This window comes from Hydra vulgaris, chromosome 02 (assembly GCF_038396675.1).
Source record: "Hydra vulgaris chromosome 02, alternate assembly HydraT2T_AEP".
Lineage (NCBI taxonomy): Eukaryota > Metazoa > Cnidaria > Hydrozoa > Anthoathecata > Hydridae > Hydra > Hydra vulgaris.
In genome coordinates, this window is record NC_088921.1 from 31,727,247 (window position 1) to 31,747,810 (window position 20,564).

At 27.3% G+C, this 20,564-nt stretch overlaps 1 protein-coding gene across 1 annotated transcript in view; it reads right to left on the reverse strand.

Moving 5' to 3' along the window:
- Positions 1 to 1,750: 1,750 nt before the first annotated feature.
- The window catches only part of LOC101240038 (laminin subunit gamma-1), an 80,447-nt gene continuing 61,633 nt past the window's right edge, over positions 1,751 to 20,564 (reverse strand). Inside the window, exons 21-27 of the mRNA XM_065790614.1 lie at positions 12,901 to 13,209; positions 11,746 to 12,141; positions 6,827 to 7,110; positions 6,567 to 6,708; positions 4,374 to 4,550; positions 4,120 to 4,264; positions 1,751 to 2,385 (exon numbers count right to left, since the gene is read on the reverse strand). Coding sequence (XP_065646686.1) covers positions 2,243 to 2,385; positions 4,120 to 4,264; positions 4,374 to 4,550; positions 6,567 to 6,708; positions 6,827 to 7,110; positions 11,746 to 12,141; positions 12,901 to 13,209 — 1,596 coding nt within the window. The 3' untranslated portion in view covers positions 1,751 to 2,242. The remainder of the gene's footprint in view (positions 2,386 to 4,119; positions 4,265 to 4,373; positions 4,551 to 6,566; positions 6,709 to 6,826; positions 7,111 to 11,745; positions 12,142 to 12,900; positions 13,210 to 20,564) is intronic.

The window sequence follows — 20,564 nt, forward strand, 5'->3', positions numbered from 1 at the left end:
CATTTAAGAAATAAGAAATATGCTAAAACTAAACAATACAAATATAAAACTAATTAAAAAAATTAAATAAAATTAATTGATTTTATATATTTTAGTAATCTTTATGTACCTTTATATATCAACCTTTGTTGATATATAAAGGTACATAAAGATTATTAAAATATATAAAATCAGAAATCAGGGTTCCATAAACTACCAAAAAACAAATCAAATAACCCTCAATAAAAAATAACCCAAATAAAAAACCCTAAATACCAATGATTCTCATATTTAATATAAAGTTAATGTTTATATACTTGGTGGCATACTTCTGGGTTTTAGATAAAACCTTGAACTTAATATAACAACACCGAAATGTTTATTTAACAAGTTAAAACTTTTATTACACTATTCTCCAATAGAACAGCTATAATGGATATTGCTATTTTTTTCAATAGATGCTCTTACAGATTCATACTCCGCAAGAATAACCTTTTGTGATTTCTTTCTATATTTAAATCTATAAAACTTTCAGTATCTAGTTGATAGTGGTTTTGATTTCTCCGAACAACAGATTGCCTTGTCGACATGTTATAGTTAGAAGTCAAGTATCACATTTAATAACAATAATCATGATTAATGAAGAGTAAAAAAAATGATTCACACTAAATATTTTTGCTAAAATGGGATAAAGTTATATTTTGCTTTTTCATAGAGAAATTTTGCGTTTTAAATTTTCTCGTTATTACAGACATTATAGCTGCATAAAAAAGCAACAAAAGTAGTCATTTAAAACCTTGGTTAAACGGGGCAGCAAAAGATAAGATTCAAACAGGTAGTGAAGATTGTCAAAAATTTTGATACTTATACCTACTATTAAGGTATTCAAAAAACAGTTACTTTACCAAAATTGTGATTTTTGTTGAAATGACTTCTTGAAAATTCGAACTAATCTAGAAATAAATGAAACAATAAGAAATAGAATAGAAATAAATGAAACAGTCTTGAAATAAATGAAAGATGATGAAGGTAAATCCTTTGTAAATGCCGACTGCTTTCTAAAAAATCGAAAGGTCCTCAAAACTAAGAATAAACCGACTGAAATGTGTCGAATGCTGACTAACCGACTATATTCCGATAGAAACTGACCATAAGTTACAAATCGCTTTTTTTGAGGGAGTGTGACCTTCCCCATCCCCCCTTCCTCCTTCTGCTTTCCTGTGAAATCGTATACAAACTTATTAAGTTAACTTCTCAGAGAGTAACCCAGTTCGATTAGAGCTGTCAAAGCTTACAAACTACATTTCTAAATTTTTTCTGCTAAAGACTTGACTTGCCGCTTGAATAATTATACTACAAAGACTGTATCACTTAGAACCATTTTTAATATTAAAAGCATCCTTTCCCCTCCAGCTACCTAGTTGCTTTTACATTACTTCATACATTTTTATTTATAATTTTGAAATTTCACTATTTTTACTGGTAACTAATCTAAATGGTAAATTTATAACTAGTTAAAAACTTAGTTATATACAGTGGCCTAACTATCATTAGATAAACCCGTTGTATTATCGTTACCTGATTAATATATTAATTTGTTAGGGTTTTTTATAAAATGATACCAGTAATATTAAAGTAATTTACAGGTTTACAATTAGACTGTTAATTAATCAAAAAATGCATGCAGCAAGTTGTGCTATCAATCGGAATGGGAGTGAATTGCACTTATCAGCCGCATTTAGAGAATAAAATCTAAGAAAATACTTCTCTATTAAGGACTAATTAAATAAATTTTATTTTTAAATATTTGTTTTATAGATACAATCTTAATATTTATAAAAATCTAAAAAAAACAATTTACAAAAATTCAAATAAATAATAACTCGAAAATTCAAATAAGTTAATAAACAATTTCTATAAATGAATAATATAATAACAAAAATACAGTAAAAGAACAATTTTGAGATAAAAAAGTTTCTGTGTATAAATACAATCATTATCAAAGACCAACGAGCTACCATTACGGACTACAATTCTTTCGAAAAGCATTTTTTCTAAATTATGTAGCTATTACCCCAATTAACAAGGTCGTTTCCCGAAAAGTCTATTTAGGCGTTTGGCGTGGAATTTCCAGCCCTGACTTGTATTTTAGATCATTAGCACAACCGCTATTCATATGGTCCTATATATTTATAACTACATGTCACATCTATATTTATTATGTACATTTTATGAGACTGAATAATCCGCCTAAAGACTAAATTTACGGTTGGTTGCAAGAGCTTAATCTGATCCTTTCATTTTCATATTTTAAAATAAGATTATTTAATGTAGCTTCCATGGCTTCCGTTTCGGCTACAAGGAGATCAAGTTCGCTTTCCTGAGACAAAAGTTGATTTTTAAGACCTAAAAAAAAATAACAAAAATGTACATCTTTTATAATAAGACTTATGTTTATATATATATATACTATATATATATATATATATATATATATATATATATATATATATATATATATATATATATATATATATATATATTTATGCATGCATGCATACATACATACATACATACATACATACATACATACATACAAACGTATGTATTTATACATACATATATATACATACATACATACAAATGAAGCGAAATTATATAAATATTAAGAAAAAAATTATTGTTAAATTTACTGCTTGAAAAATATGGAATTTTACATTGTTACATTGTTACATTACGTGCATTTTTACAAAACTTTGATAATATCTTTTTTCAATATGTTTTTTAAAAAACGATTGTTATTTTCGATTGTTATTTTTTTTATACAACTTCGCTTCTTTAAAGTATCAGGTGACCTACTTTTGAAAAACTTAATATTTCAAAATATTGGGGACCCTGTAAATGTTCATGAATTTTGCATATATTAGCATAAATTTGTTCTCAGGTTTATAGGCAGTAATTAGCAGCTCTCATCTAATTAAAACGCTATTCAATTTTTTGTGTTGTTAAAATATTACCATTAGGGTTAGGACTATTGTAATTGTAATTGTAAAAATTAAATACAATTACACATTACAATGCAATAATATTGTATTGTAATACTACTGAAACAATAAAAAAATTTTATTTTGGTATTGTATTGCTGCGATGAAAAACAATTACAATAAGTATTGTATTGTTTTTTTTCTAACAATACAATAAAATTCGAGAAGTATTGTATTGTATTGTTTTAATGAAATAAAATTACAATAACTATTGTATTGTTTTGATGAAAACAATTACAATAACTATTGTAGTGTATTACTTTACATTAAAGTAGAAAAGCTAACGTATTTTAACGTATTTATATTCATTTCTGACGGACTTACTATTATTTTTTTTTATTACAATAACAATATATTGTTATTGTGTTACAAAGACGAATTACAATACAATATTGGGGAGGTGAATAATCTAAAAAAAAATATAAATATTTATTGTTATTGTAGTGGGTCATTACAATACATATTTTTTTCAGATATTGTTATTGTTTTATAAAGATGAATTGCAATACAATATTTATTGTTATTGTATTACAGAATTACAGTAGTTGTAAATCACAAGTATTATTATTGTTTCTAAATTAAGTTAATACAATAATAATAATTATTGTTACTGTTATTGTTTTCATTACAATTACAATAGTCCTAACCCTAATTACCATTACACATAAAAGAATCAATAGCGCGAAATTTTAATGTTTAAATTTAGATATTTATTTTTTCATAAAGAAAAATATATTAGCTAGAAATCGGTTTCATTTTTGTCTGGTTTTAAGGATAAATTTTGTTAATAACAAATCATTATATTTCACAAATTAGTTCTAATTGTCAGATTTGTGTTTTTTTAGTTAAATAATGTTAATTTTTTGCGGTAATTTAAAGTACTCATATTATCCAGTGGTCTGGGTAATATGAGCACTTTTTTTACTTTTTCAAAACCTCAGTGTTTTTAAGAAAAAATTTTGGATGTTTAATCATGAGTAGTTATCCCTAAAAACTGTTTATTTGCAAAAATTTTGGATTCAGCATAATTATTTATCATAATTTGATAATACCTTTATCTACCTTTTATATAAATATAAAGAAATATAAAACATACGTTCTGCTTCTGTCACATCATTTAAAAGGAGATTGGCGTTATCTTTTGCTTTTTTTGCTTCTGTATGCGTTGCAGAAGTCGTTGTGTATAAGTTATTAATCTGTGTAGCGTAACTTGGTAGAGATTTTTCATTTGAAGTATGCAACTAATGTTAATCCGGTAAATTAAAACATTAAAAACTTTAAACTGTTATTTAAAATATTATTAAGTTAAAAAATCACATTAGTTTATCAGTAAAAAAAAACTGTACTCACAGCAGATGCATCATTGGCAATTATACGGGCACTTGCAGCAGTTGCAGTTGCATTATCTATTATTGACTTTGAATTAACATAGCACATTTTATTATTTTCAGCATCGCTTATTATTGAATTCAACATACTTAATGCCTGTGCACCTTTTCCGCTAATTGCACTAAACTGTGACTCAATCTAAACATATTTATGGAACAGAAAATAATGAGAACTGTAGTTAAAAAATAGTTAGAATATAAAGACCAGTAAACAAAGAGCCTGGAACAGAGATTGTTTACTATTTATGTAGTATACACATGAAAAGCAATTGACTAGACATTAAACATGTGCTTGTAAAATGAATGCAATGTGAAATAAATGGATGTATTTTACAAAGAGTAATTTTATACAAAGAAGAAGTTTATTTACATTAGTATAATATATATATATATATATATATATATATATATATATATATATATATATATATATATATATATATATATATATATACATACATACTAAGAGTGATTTAATATAAAGGAGAAATTTATTTGCAATGAAATATTTATTTCTTATTAGTTTTTTTCTATTTGTTTTAGCTTTATTTATATTGAATATTCAAAAAGTGTAACAAAAATAAACTAATAATAAACATTATAAATTTATTTTCTTAAAACATTCAATTATTGTCCTTAAAATATTAAACTGTTAAATTATTTTCTTAAAATCATTAAATTATCAAATTATTTTCATAAAAACATTAAATTACACAGCATTTAAAAAAGTCACACAAATAATTTTAACTTATTACAATTAAATGATAAGTTACTTATCAAACACTAATGCTGACGACATGCGAAATGCCTAGAAACATGAACTATTACAGGAATGTGAGAACTATTTAACTATATCTCGTTTTTTATCATTTCAGACTCGTTTGCTGCAAGTTGACTATTATTTAATATTCTACATAACTTACATGCACTTTTTTCTTTTTTGTTATCTCAGCTAATTTGCACCTAACCATTCCTTAACTTTAACTTTTCTAAGATGATAGTTTTATTTTCAGCTTTCTTTTTTAGTGTCAAATCAGCTGTACATCAGCCTCACTTAGCAAATTTTTTAGTGTCAAATCAGCTGTATATCAGCCTCACTTAGCAAATTTTTTAGTGTCAAATCGGCTGTATATCAGCCTCACTTAGCGAACTTATCACAACTCTAAAATGATAGCATTGCATTTCTACACAATTCAGCTAATACTAAACCGTGCTTTAAATGACTAAAAACTAAATTGTGCTCAGAAATTCATTTCTGTCAAAAAACAACAAAAAAAGAAGAAAAAAAGAAAGACATTTTTAAGTGGTGAAAAATAATAAAATTGCAGTATCTAATTCTAACTATGTTCAAAAGTACTTATGTATATCAGCAACTTCTGCAACTTCAGAGAGGTTTTTAATACTGCCGGTAATGTCGCCACTGCCAGAAAAATTACGCTGGGGTTATATATGTTGAAAAGATTTACTAAAATTTTAGAGGTTTAATTAAAAATGCAAAAAAGATCAAAAGAATGTAAAGTTTTCTTTGGTGGTTTAGTAAATCAATCATTCTAAATTTATAAAATAAATAATCCCCTAAACAATTTATTTTGTTTTTAACCGAAACCGAACTGAACCAATGAAAAAAAATTTCAAACTAAACCAAATAAAACTGCATCATTAGTTTCAAGTTTAAAATCGAATTAAAAAAAAACCAAATTAAAAAAATGAACCGCGTGGCCTTAGTTGTGAATTTAAAAAAACCAAATTAAAAAAATGAACCACGTGGCCTTAGTTGTGAATTTACTTTTCCAATTATCATATTTTGCTGAAATTGTTTTGTAAATCTTTTATGGTTTACTTAATAAAAATTTAATTGTAAAATTAAAAAATATATATCGAAAACAATTATAAATTTTTTTTTTTTTAATCAAATTTAATTTAATTTGAATATAAACTATATCTAATCAAAACCAGTGTTATTTTTATATTTATTCTGATCAATTTTTCTTTAATACTATGGAATTATGACACTATGATATTATGAAAATAAGACACTATGATACTAAGATACTAATATACTTTGATACTAAGATACTATGATACCATGACTACAGCCCAATATGTGAATAAAAAAATTTTAATGTATGTGTTTTAGAAAAGAATAATTAATTACACTGGATGTGATGTTCATTGTAGTAAACCTGATCTGCTCATTTCGATTCTGAGATTCTTGTGTAGATGATCGTACAGCTGCAGACTGAGTTAAAGAATTTTCCAAATTTTTAATGTCCTGAAGTGTCTTTTGAGAAACATCTCTTTAAAAAAAAATACAATTAAACTTAATCATTCACAAACAATCAAAACATAACTAGTTCACTCAGCCTTAAACAACCTAGTTCTCATTTATAAATAAGCATAAATCAAATTACTTACACAGCTTCTTGGGATCTAGTTTGGACTTGTTGAGCTTTTAGCAGTCCAATTTGAGCATCATTATACGTTTCATTAATTACACCTTCATTCACAACAGTACTTATAATTTCATTAGAAAGACTTTGAATGTCCGCTAATGAATATGGAAGTGAATAATTTTGAATATCTAAAGATAATTTTCTTGCTTCTATGGTTTTGTTTCTTGAAATTGCAAGTTGGGTAACACCTCTAGCTAATGATGCTGTTTCTTGAAGAGCGTCATACAAGACATCCTCAACACTTTCCTTCAAATGCAAAAGCAAAATTATTTCTTATTCTGTATGTTATTTAATGTAGTACATTAAATTAGTATATTTAATCTATACATTTCTAAATTATTCTTAACTTTTTTTTTTTTTTTTTTTTTTAAACATCTTCGCTTCCAACAAGGCTGCAAGCAGCCACTAATTAAAGTTGGAAGTTACTGTAAGAGAAAAGATGAAGGTTGTAGAGCAAGATAACGATTGACGGACGATTTAAAAGATTGCAAATTATATGAATCAGGAAAGCAAGATGAAGGAAGCGAATTCCAAAGAACTGATGTTCGAGGAAAAAAACTAGACGAATAAGCGTTTTTGGAGCACTTAGGAACAGTCACAGAAAAAGGATGACACTTAATTGAATGACGAGTAACACGAGAATGAATTTTAGTAGATGGCACAAGAGACGCTAGCTCTTTAGAGCAGTGCCCATTATAGTATTTGTAGAAAAGAGAAAGAGAAGCAACATTACGACGATGTGATAATGGTTGGAGGTTGGCTGCAAGAGCAGGTCCAACTATGTTTACAATGCGTTTTTGCACCTTGTCTAAAAGAGAAAGGACATCATTAGAAGATCCGCCCCAGATATGGCAACAGTATTCCATACAAGGCCGGATTTGAGATTTATAGAGATAGAGAATTGAATCCAGAGTAAGAAAGTGGCGAGCTCGATAAAGAGATGCAACCTTAGCAGATGCTAATTTTGCAACTGATTTGATATATGGTTTCCAAGAAAGATTGGAAGTAAGAGTTAATCCTAGAAGATGAAGAGTAGGTGACTCATCAAGTACATCACCGTTCATAAATATAGGAAGATCTAAATTATTGCGATAACGATTGGCTGAAAAAAATTGAGTTTTATCTGAATTAAAGTTCACCAGCCACTGTGAGCCCCATGCTGTAGCAGAAGTGAGATCCTTTTCAAGCTCAAATGCCCCCTCCAGGCAATCAGAGGGTGTTGGTTTCTTATCACGACAAGAATAAATGGTAGTATCATCAGCAAACAATGCCACCTTAGATGTGAGAATATCTGGAAGATCGTTAATGTAAATTAAAAAGAGTATAGGGCCAAGGATAGAACCTTGAGGAACCCCTGAAGTTACAGAATAAGAAGAAGAGTGTTGTCCATCGAGGACAACTTTTATGCTACGATTGGAAAGGAAGGATTCAATGTTCTTAAAGATGTTGCCGGATACACCATAAGAAGAAAGCTTATGGAGAAGACCAGCATGCCAAACTTTATCAAACGCTTTTGAAATGTCAAGAGCGATGGCCTTAACCTCTCCACCTTCATCTAATGCACGATAAAACCTGTCAGTTATTACTGTTAGCAAATCAGCTGTAGAACGAGAAGATCGAAATCCATATTGATGGTCAGAAAGTAAGTTATTAGATTCAAGATGAGAAATTAAGTGTTTGTTAATTAAAGATTCAAAAACCTTGCTTATGATAGGAAGAAGACTTATGGGACAGTAGTTAAACGAATCAGATCGCTCCCCAGAATTTTTGAAGATAGGGATAACAGATGCGGCTTTCCAGCAGGCTGGAAAACAAGACTCTGATAAGCACTTGTTGAATAGTTTTGAGAGTATAGACGACAGCTCCGGAGAACACTTCTGCAAGACAATAACAGGTATGTTGTCTGGGCCACAAGCTGTAGAAGAGTCTAGGCAGATAATATTACTATGATAATATTAACTATGATAATATTAACACTATGTTAAATAATTATTATATGAATAAGAAGAAAAAAATGATGGTTGAAATTAAATTTATTAATTTATATTTTCAAATTATTAATAAATAATCACAATAACTTTATTAAAACTATAATTACAATGGTTTTCTCCACCCAACAAAAATACTTCACCTTAAAAAACATGCTCTAGTCACTTTATTAAACTTGACGCTTTATACAAAGCTCTGTTTGTATAAAATGTCAATTTATTCAATTATTTTTTTAATAATGCTAACAAATGTCATGAAGTTAAACCATTATTATGCTAAAAAATGGCATGAAGTTACACGATTGTGTTAACAGATGTCATGAAGTTATACCATTAATTTGCTACCAGATGTCATGAAGTTAAACCATTATTTTGTTAACAGATAGCATGTAGTTACACCATTATTGTGTTAACAGATGGTATAAAGTTAAGCATAAATTAAGTCATATAACATAAATTAACTTTGCATAACATAAACGAATTGGAAATTAAAATACTGATTTTAATAATTCTTTTATCAAAATTTTGTATAAATTGACCTGTAACATTTTGTGCATTTATTGGATATTGGAAATTGATCTTAAACTTGGTGAAAGAACTTTCCTCATAAAAATTATGTAAAAAGAAGTTCAGAAATTGCAAGAGTTATATTTTCATTATTTCTACTTTATAAAGGCTAGCATATTATAATATTATGCTTTACATATACTTCAATTGTTTACACTTGTAATAAATGCTGCATCTATCAAGTGATAAAACCAATCATTATATTAAAACAAAACAAAAATTAAATTTATATAAGTGTTACTAAGTCAAGTAAAAGTAAAATTAAAAACCTCCTATCATTTATCAAAATAAAAAGATATTTTTTTAAGGCTTCATTTATTACTTTGTATACTGGTAGAAATGAGAAAAAAATTCTAATGACAGCAAGACAAAGGCTCCAGATTAACAGTTAAAGCAGTTTTAACTAATTTACAATCGGTTGGACATTGTCTAAAAACAGAAGTCATTAGAAGAACCAGACCCAGTATTACAAAAGTATTCCATACATAAGAGATAAATGATTTATAGAGAGCGTGGAATCCATAGTTTCCATGAAAAGTAAGAGTGTCGACATTCATCATTGGATTATCATTAACACTATGAAAATTATGAGCAGTAAAATCTAGAAGTTTCTAGGAGTTAAAATTCGCCAACCATTGCAAGTTTAAAGATTACAGAACAAACTTGTCAAACTGGAGAATATATGGAGTATGTAGTTGTGTCTTCAGGTAAGACTGGAGTATATAATTGTGTCTTCAGTTAGTTTGGAGTATATAGTTGTGTCTTTAGTTAGTGTGGAGTACATTATTGTGTCTATGGTCAATGTGGAGTATATGGTTGTGTTTTCAGCTACTTTAAAAATAAGATTACCAGGATCATTTATACAAAAGAGGAACAACACAGGACTAAAGATGGAAGTTTGTAGCACCTCAGAAGTTACTAAAAGTGCGTTTTCCACCAAAAATAACAATAATGCATTAAAAAAAAAGATTTAATAGATTTAATAACTTTGCTAAGTATACCGTATATAGAAGGCTTATGGAGAAAACCATTATTCCAAACTTTGTTAAAAACCTTTGTTGCATTCATATTGATTGTCAAAAAGTAAATTGTGAAATAAGATATTTAAAATTTGTTATTTGAAGATTCAAAGACTTTACTAAAATAGTGAGAAAATTGATTATTGAGATAATATGTAAGAAGAGTTAGAGCAATCTCCAGGGAAAAAAATTGGAACAACAGACTTTTACAGATTTCAGCAGATAACAACTTCATCTTCAGATATCATTTTACAGTAGGAATTGAAACAAGATTGAGTTAAACACTTCATTAGTATTGAAGAGAGTTCTGGAGAACACTTGTGTAAGATTGTGACAGGAATGTTTTATTACATGACATCACAAGCTGCAGAAGAATTCAAGAGAGAAATATCATTTTTTAAATTGTCAAGCTATCTAAGTAGTAGGACCTGATGCTAACATTAACACTTTTGTCCTGGATACAGGAGAAAACTAAGATGTTGGTTTTCTTCTGTGAATCAACCAAAACCCAACTTTTGTTTCTTTTATCATTAACATTACACAATCTGGAATCTCTTCAAACCTGGTTTCTCTTCAAATTTTAATGTTTTACTTATATCTACCCTAAAGGTGACTCTGTACTTTGAAAAGAAGAACATTTCCTTTTGTTGCACATTGTTTGGTTTGTACTACCTGGCAAAAAAATATTTTAGTATACAAGAAACAGTCATACTATTCCACCATTGCATCCAAAAAGTATATAAATCACATAGGTTCAAAGTTCACAGAGATTTGAATGTGATGAATCAAATGTTTTTTTTAGTGCAAAGGTGATAAATACTAAAACCAACTATTTGGCATGCATTTTGAACAAAATGGATTTTTTTAGTAGAAACTTCTAAATTTTCTTCATAAATTTAGAAAAATTCAACCTACAGATATTTTTAGTATCCTAATCTAGGTGACATATAGCACAAAAGCAGCTAAAATCTTTTTAGTACATTTTTCTCAACTATTTAACCTGCAGATACCCATTCCATAAAAAAAGTATATGCAACTTTACTGAAAGCTTTTAAGTTATATGATTGTCTTGAAGCTTCTGCAAATTCCAATTAGACAAGAATTAATGAGACTTTCTTTTTGCTCATTTTAAAACAAAACATTTTTTTTAAACAAAAAAAAAATTATTATTTCTTATTAATTTTTAAAGCAAAAAATTTTTCTAATTTTTTTTTAATTTTAAGTTTAAATTTTTTTAATTTCATTTATTTTTTAAAATGTTTTTGATCAAGAATTAAAAATCTAAGTAACTTGAACATAATTTTTACCTTTAAATTGTTAGCTACAGAAAATTGCCCTTCAACATTAGCTTTTAGTGTAACAGCATCCATTTTTAATTTACTTACAGACTGTGAGGCTGCATCAGCCATTAAATTCATCCTTATGCTTTCTGAATCAGCTCTAGTTATAAAATTCTTAGCTGTTTGCAGTGTGTTTATTGAACTTAAATAAACATCAACAGTTCGATTCTGCAAAAGAAGTGTACTTGATATAATGTCATGAATTTTCATCAACTCCCGAGAGTTTGTTGTAAATCTAGCTTTATAAGCAGTATCCAAATAGTCAGTTGCTTGAGACCGTGCCATATTTGATTGAGAAAGATCAGCCATTGCAGACGATAATCTAACAGCAGCATCTGCAATGCTTTCATTTGCAGAAACAATCTAAAGTTGAAAATTTAAAGTTTTTTCCACTACAACATTTAGTTATTAAAAAAAAAAACAACTAAAAAATCAAACTTTTCTAGTATAAATATAAATAAAAAGTATAAATATAAATCTTGAATCCTAGATATAAATCTTTATCTCATAGAACTTTATTGTATATTTATCTTGTTGTGCCCACGTACATACTTTATTTTAACATACTGCACTCACATATAAGTCAAGAAATAAAGAAAAACCTCCTTTGGTTGTATTAGATTTACACACAGGTCACTACTTCCATGAATTAGTAATAAGATTTTCTGGTTTGTAAAAAATATAACATTGCATTTAGTTTTCAAATTATTAAACATAATTATCAAACAAAAATAATTTATTCAGTAATTTTTATTGTCTTTAAACATTGTGCAATCAGTATCATAATTAAAAAGTGTTTTAACACAAATATGTGCTTTATTATGCAATAATATTTTCTATTTTTTTGTATTTTTGAGACTCAAAATATCTGTAAATACAATATTAGTATTGAGTGGTCCCAAAATTGGTTTAGACATTTTATGACTAGGTGAAAGAAATATTACTAAAAAGTTAAGTTAAAAATAGAATTTAAAATTTTTTTTTCAATTAAATAACTAAAATCAAAATCAGAAATTACAAAAATTTAATAACTAATACTTATAAATAATTAAAAAAAAAAAAAGTTTCCATTATAATAAATTGGTTTAAAATATTCTCTGAAACAGATACCAAAAAACTTACATCTCTATACTGATTTTGTATTAAGCTATACACAGCTTGACCAGATATGTTCTGCTGGTATGTGATTGTAATAAAGCTATGAGCCAATTGAGTAATAAGGGCAGCATCTATAACTTTTTGATTATTAGCTATTTGTCGCCTTAGACGTACTGTGATATTTGTAATCGGAATAATTTGAGGTATTGGTGCATTAAGAAAGACAGCACCATTAAAATTTTTTACTGTATTTTCGAAGTAATACTTTGATTTGTATAACTGTTGCTTCGTTAAATTGAGAAGTGATTCAAAGTTTATGATGTTCATTTCAATCTGAAAAAAATTTTTTTAAACTTACAAATTTTTGAGTTCAAATTAAAACAAACAAAACAAAAAGTATACAGCAATTTATATTGTTATTAATTTTTTTTTTTTTTAAATACATACTTATACATTACATACATATATAAATGTATACAATATAAACATACTTATATAAACAATATTTTTTATTAATTTATATTTTTGTTTAATGTCTGAGGATCATTTTTGCAATAATAAAATACTTTTCAAATAATACATAAATAATTTTTTGAATAGTGATAATTTTATTGCTATTTTTTAGGGTTTTAAAAATGAATTCAAAAAAAATGATGCGGAAAACACCTCTAAATCTAAGCTTTTATATGAAATTTTTGATTTTTAGACCTTTTTAGAGATTTGATAATTTATATTATACATATAATATAAATTATATGTATATTATACATATATATACATATATATGTATAATATACATATAATTTATACAGACACATCATCATCATTATTTTTTCTACTTCTATCTTCTTGATATATCTTCTGACTTCTGAATTTAACAAGAATACATTTTATATAATCTAACAGAGCACCTTCTATTATTACACTACGGTATCTCTTGTGAACCGATTGTTTACAAAAATAAAAAAAATAGAGTTTGTTCATACTACTTTCTTACACATTATACATAGTCACTTTCCAGCACTTTCTACTTGCTCATTCTTGACTTTACCATGCATAAAATTAGTTTTATTTATGCTTATCCTAAACCCTTCTCAAAAAACTTCAAAGTATCACAGTACTTCTCTTAGTATTTTGTTAAAAGTTTTTTCAAGGTCAACAAATGCATTCATGAATCTTTTATCTTTTCCAAAAATTTTTCTTTAACTTACCTTACAACAAATTTTATTATTTTTTATTTGCATCTTTTGTTTCCTTTCCTGGTCTAAAAAAAAACTGCATATCATTTATAAATACACTGTTTCTTATTTTGTAGGCATCAATTCTTTCTAAAACTTATACTATTTGGTAAAGCAATTTCATTGTTTTACCAAATAATATAGGATTTAAAAAGAATTAATGGAAATTCTTTCTAAAACCTATACTATTTTTTAATTTAAAATTTCAGCTGTTTCATCTTTGTATTTTAGAATTAATGGATTTTATACTTTGATTTGCAAAGACTCCAATAACCACAGGCTTGGCCATGGCATACACTTACTTATCAACTCAACTACTAATTAAATTTTCTGGATAGGTGACTTCACTTCACTACAGTCCTGTCTGTAAACTGACCTTCTAATAGCTAATCTTAATACCATTATATCCTTATTCTCTTGTGTTATCATTCTTATTCACTGCCTGAATTATCTATTTTTCTGCTAATAAATCACATTTAGTATGTATTCACTTTTGAGGCATGCTCTCTGTATTTCACCTGGCATTCCTTCATTGGAAGGAAGGAATGGCAGGTGAAATGACAGAAAGTATGATATATATTCTTCAAATGTGCGATACATCAATTTTTGGAACAGCCAAATTAGGATGGAAAAAAGAAGTTAGTTATTGGAAAAGAAAAAATGGCTGCAAGGAAGTTGATAAGGTTGATTTCATAAAAATTTTAAAACAGATGAATGATAGAATCATTCATCCGTTTAAAAAAAACGGATGAATGATTCTATCATTCATCCATTTTTCTCAAAAGGATTAAGAGTATCATCCAAGCAAGGGACGAGGTCACTTCAAAACATGATCAAAAGTCATGCTTTGGATAAGTTTCTATTAATAATAATAATAACAACATAATAATAATAATATATATATATATATATATATATATATATATATATATATATATATATATATATATATGTATAAATATATATATATATATATATATATATATATATATATATATATATATATATATATATATACACATACATATATATATATATATATATATATATATATATATATATATATATATATATATATATATATATTGTTATTATTATTATTATATATATTATTATTATTATTATTAAGGCTATTTCTCCTTCTGTAGGTTCATCAGGAAGAACGTTTAAATATCAACAAATTCAAAATTATATTAAATACTTCATGGGAAGGATTGTTATAATTATGTAATAGCTATAGTTATTTCACAACCAAGAAGTTACATTACTACATTAGTAAAAAATTAGTTTTGAAAAAGAATTCTTTTAAATTAGGATAATTTTAGTTTGGTCATTTGTTTTTATAATTTTTTAAAAGGTATCTATTTTCGTGCCTGCATTTAGAAATTAATTCAGATTTTTTGTAAACTTTCTTGATCCATATTGGTAATAATTTCAAATTTTTCTTGCAAACATAGCATACATTTTTTGGAAATATTATTATAGGCAGGCCCAGTTTTTAGGACAGACCAGTTTGATTTAAAATAATATTTTTTTATTTTAGTTGCCAAATATATTATGACAACTTAGTCTTTTTTCCATATTTTATAGTTCATGACAGCATAGTCCCTTTTGCATATTTTATATGTTCAAAAAGAGGTATAAACTTTTCTATAAAAAAAAAAGCTATAGAGTACTTTAAATGTTCTGTGTAAAAAAATGTGTACAAAGCCATTCTAAAAACTAAACATTTGTTGTCTACATAACTTTATATATTGCACAAAAGTTTTTATAGAAATACTATAAAAGTAAGCTATAGCTGTACAAAAAATATAGAAAGAATTATAAAAGGTCACAATTTGGCATTGATTTAAAAAAATGAATTTCTTAAAAAAAAAATACTAAAAATTGTAATTGCAAACAAAAAAATTGATTGTCAAAAAATGCTTATCAAAAAATATTTTCTACAAATGCATTTTTTCCTCACAAAATAACCTTGAAAAACAATATATCGGCTTAACCAAAAGCAAATAAAAAAAATGTTGTGCCAACCACAAGCAGCATAAAAGACTTGTTTTTCCCTGTATTCCGCATTTTGAGACTTATAACTTATTACTCATATACTCTCTTCAAATGAAATATGCAGCAAAATGTGCAGTAAAGAAAGTATTAAATGTATTACTAACCCATTTTCATTGTGCCCTACTGTTTTTACTAAAAAATTTAATGTTACTTAACCAATATACTTTTGCAGTATGAAATTTGTTTTTTGCAGTAGAAAATTTTATTTTTTGCGGTATTTAAAAAAATGACTTATAAATTTTTCTTTGAAAAAAATGCAATAAATTTATAAAAAAACATTAAGATTAAATGTATTTGAGCTTTTAAGAATAAAAGAAATTTGAATTTCATTTCTTAAAACAACTAAAAACCAAGATATTAAATATTTTTATCTAGTCATTCACACTTCTTTTTAGCAACAGGTTCAGATGACTTTTTTTTTCCATCTTTATTTTTTTTATCTTCTTTTGCATTATTTTTAGTTTTACTTTATTTATTTATTAATAATTTTTCTTTTTTCTTTTTACTTTTCCTTTTTTTTCTTTTCTACCCCCTATTTTTTATAAATTTCCAGAACTTCATCAATCCTAAAAATTCCATAATTAATTTTCTTGTATTTGCTATTATATATTTGTTTTGCATTTTATTGGTTCTGGAAGTTTGAGCATACCTGGAACTGCTGTTTCATTATGAAATGCTGATGAAAGTATATCAAGCTGCTGCTTCATAACTAAAGTATTCAAAACATAGTAACCAAGGGTGTAGCTCAAAAGATTATACAATGGCTCCATATTTTCCTGTATTTTTGAAATGTAATGAATAAATGCTGCTGCCTTATTAATTGGTGTACAAGAAAAATTTACAAGAAAAAATAAATGTAAAAATATTTAATCAAAAAAAAAAAAATCATTTTATTTATACTGACAACTTGTATGATTTACTTGGAGCAGTTAGTTCATTACTGATAATATTTTTACTAGATGAAGCTGCATTAGAAAAAGTACGAATTTCAAAACCTTAAGTTACTTGTGCATCTGAATCGGAAGCTGATTCAGAATCATTATCTTCTCCAATACACCGCTCAAGATGAATATTCTCAATATTTAGTGGAAAAATGCCTGCACCATGGAAACCATTAACTATTTTTGATTTTGTAATAATTCTATCATTCATCCGTTTTAAAATTTTAATGAAATCAATCTTATCAACTTCCTTGCAGCCATTTTTTCTTTTCCAATAACTAACTTCTTTTTTCCATCCTAATTTGGCTGTTCCAAAAATTGTACCGCACATTTGAAAAATATATATACATTTTTTTCTTTGCTTCCAACAAGGCTGCGAGCAATCACTATTAGAGTTGGAAGTTACTGGAAGAGAAAAGATGAAGATTGTAGAGCAAGATAACAATTGATAGATGATTTAAAAGATTGCAAATTATATAAATCAGGAAAGCAAGATTAAGGAAGCAAATTCCAAAGAACTAATGTTTGAGGAAAAAAACTGGACAAAAAAGTTTTTGGAGCATTTAGGAACAGTCACAGAAAAAGGACGAGACTTAATTGAATGGCGAGTAACACGAGAATGAATTTTTTAGTAGATGGCACAAGAAAAGCTAGCTCTTTAAAGCAGTGTGCATTATAGTAATTGCAGAAAAGAGAAAGAGAAACAACATTACAATGATGTAATAATGGTTGGAGGTTGGCTGCAAGAACAGATCCAACTATGTTTACAATGCATTTTTGCACTTGTCTAAAAGAGAAAGGGCATCATTAGAAGATCCGCCCCAGATATGGTAACAGTATTCCATACAAGGCCGGATTTGAGATTTAGAGATGGAGAATAGAATCCGAAGTAAGAAAGTGTTAAGCTCGATAAAGACGAAAGCTCGATACAACCTTAGCAGATGTTAATTTTGCAACAGATTTGATATACAGTTTCCAAGAAAGATCGGAAGTAAGAGTTAATTTTAGATGAAGGGTAGACTCATCAAGTACATTACCGATCATAAATATAGAAAGATCTAAATTATTGCAATAATGATTGGCTAAAAAAAATTGAGTTTTATCTGAATGAAGGTTCACCAGCCACTGTGAGCCTCATGCTGTAGCAGAAGTAAGATCCTTTTCAAGCTCAAATGCTTGAAAAGGATCTCACTTCATCAATTAGAGAATGTTGGCTTCTTATCGTGACAAGAATAAATGGTAGTGTCATCAGCGAACAATCCCACCTTAAATGTGAGAATATCAGGAAGATCGTTAATGTAAATAAAAAGAGTATAGGGCCAAGGATTGAAACTTGAGGAAACCCCTGAGAATACAGAAAATGAAGAAGAGTGCTGTCCATCGGGGACAACTTTTATACTACGATTGGAAAGGAAGGATTCAATAATCTTAAATATATTACCAGATAAACTGTAAGAAGAAAGCTTATGGAGAAGACCAGCATGCCAAACTTTTTCAAAAGCTTTAGAAATGTCAAGAGCGATGGCTTTAACCTCTCCACCTTTACCTAATGTACGATAAAACCTATCGGTTATTACTGTTAGCAAATCAGCTGTAGAATGAGAAGATCGAAATCCATATTGATGATCAGAAAGTAAGTTATTAGATTCAAGATGAGGTCCAGAAGTATTTACAAGATCTTCTATTTGTGTGAACTTTTTTTTCAAAATAATCTGGGTTTATTACACATAGAACCATTAACTCCAAAGCAATAGCAGACAGTAATATTTTCTTTAGGACTTGATGAATTTACTTTATAAACTGTTTTCACACCTTACTTTGAAACTTTCTTCTATTTGTTAAAACATTTTTGCTGTACTGTGGGTTGAACCAAATTTTATTTCTTCTTTGTAGTTTTTGTTTTGAATTTTAGCTTGAAATTTTTAAATCCACTTTTTTTTAAGAGCATCTTTATACACACGTTATTATTAATAGAAATTTGAGGGGGGTTGTTTGAATTTATATTTATATATGATAATTCATCATTAGGTTTTTTTGTAAAGCCTATAAGAATTTTACGAGAGGTTAAATGTGAGATGAAGAAAGTTCACAATTTTTAAATATTCATTTCAATTTGAAAGCCAACTTTTTTTGAAAATTTTTATATATTAAATTTTTTCTGATTTTGTCAAGTTAAGGTCCTGATTTATTTTGCATTATTATGAAATCATTATCGCGATACAAGCCTAATCAATCAAATTGAACTATTTTAGCTAAGGAATTTAAAATACATAAGCCTGCAAATTTTCAAATTTTGCTCCATCATAACTTCCCATTGTTACATAAAAGCATTTGTGCATGGTTATTTTCTATCTGTGTGTGTATATATATATATATATATATATATATATATATATATATATATATATATATATATATATATACAGTTGCGAAAAATAAAAAAGCACCATTAAGCGTATTTCCCTTTTTGTTAAGAAAACACCATGCATAATAAAATTTTTTTATAGCTTTGCTGTTTAAAATATTAGCTAACATGTTTATTTTCTAAAACAAATCATTTTGGGAAAAAAACTGCTTGGTGTTGCTTGATTTTAATCAAAAATGCCAACTCTGACGGAAAAATAAAATAGCACCACACACTCTTTTGTTGTAAAATACTCTGATAATGGTAAAAATAATTGTGAAAATAGCAAGCTCTGGTTTTTTTGTTGCTGTTTTATTCGTTTTATGTAAGTGCGTTAGGAGACATTTACATATAAAAATGGGACGCGGAAACCATTGTAGTGCAGAAAAACGAGAACTGATCCAAAAGTTGATATCAGCAGGGAAATATTATAGAGAAGTTAGTCATTTAGCTGAGTGCTCCAATAAAATGATAAGAAATGCCATAAAATTTCAAGAAAAGCCTGAAACACGTGGTCAAAAACGTTCTATTTCAATATTGCTGGCCAATCGCTTAGTCTGACAGGCTAAAAAGGAACCTTTTAAAACAGCTACCAAGCTGAAAAAGGACTTTAACATCGATGCAACAGTACAAACAATTTAGAGTTGTCTATGAGTTAATGAATTAAAAGCCTGTAGCCCCAGAAAAGTTCCACTTCTAAGTGCCAGATATTTTGTAAATCATATTGCGTTTGCTAAAAAACACTCAAATCGGCCACTCAAAAAATGGAGGAATGTTTTATGGACAGACGAAAGTAAGATTGTGCTTTATGGTGGAAAGGCTCTTGAGCGTATGTCAGAAGACCACCGAATACAGAATACAATCCAAAATATACCATCAAACTATTAAATATGGAGGTTGTAGTATAATGATATGGGCATGCTTTTCTTATTACGGAGTAGTGCCCATTCATCACATTACTACTATTATGGATCAATATGTTTATGTTATTATGTTGGATAAAGTGATGTTGCCGTATGCAGACTATGAAATGCCGTTGTCCTG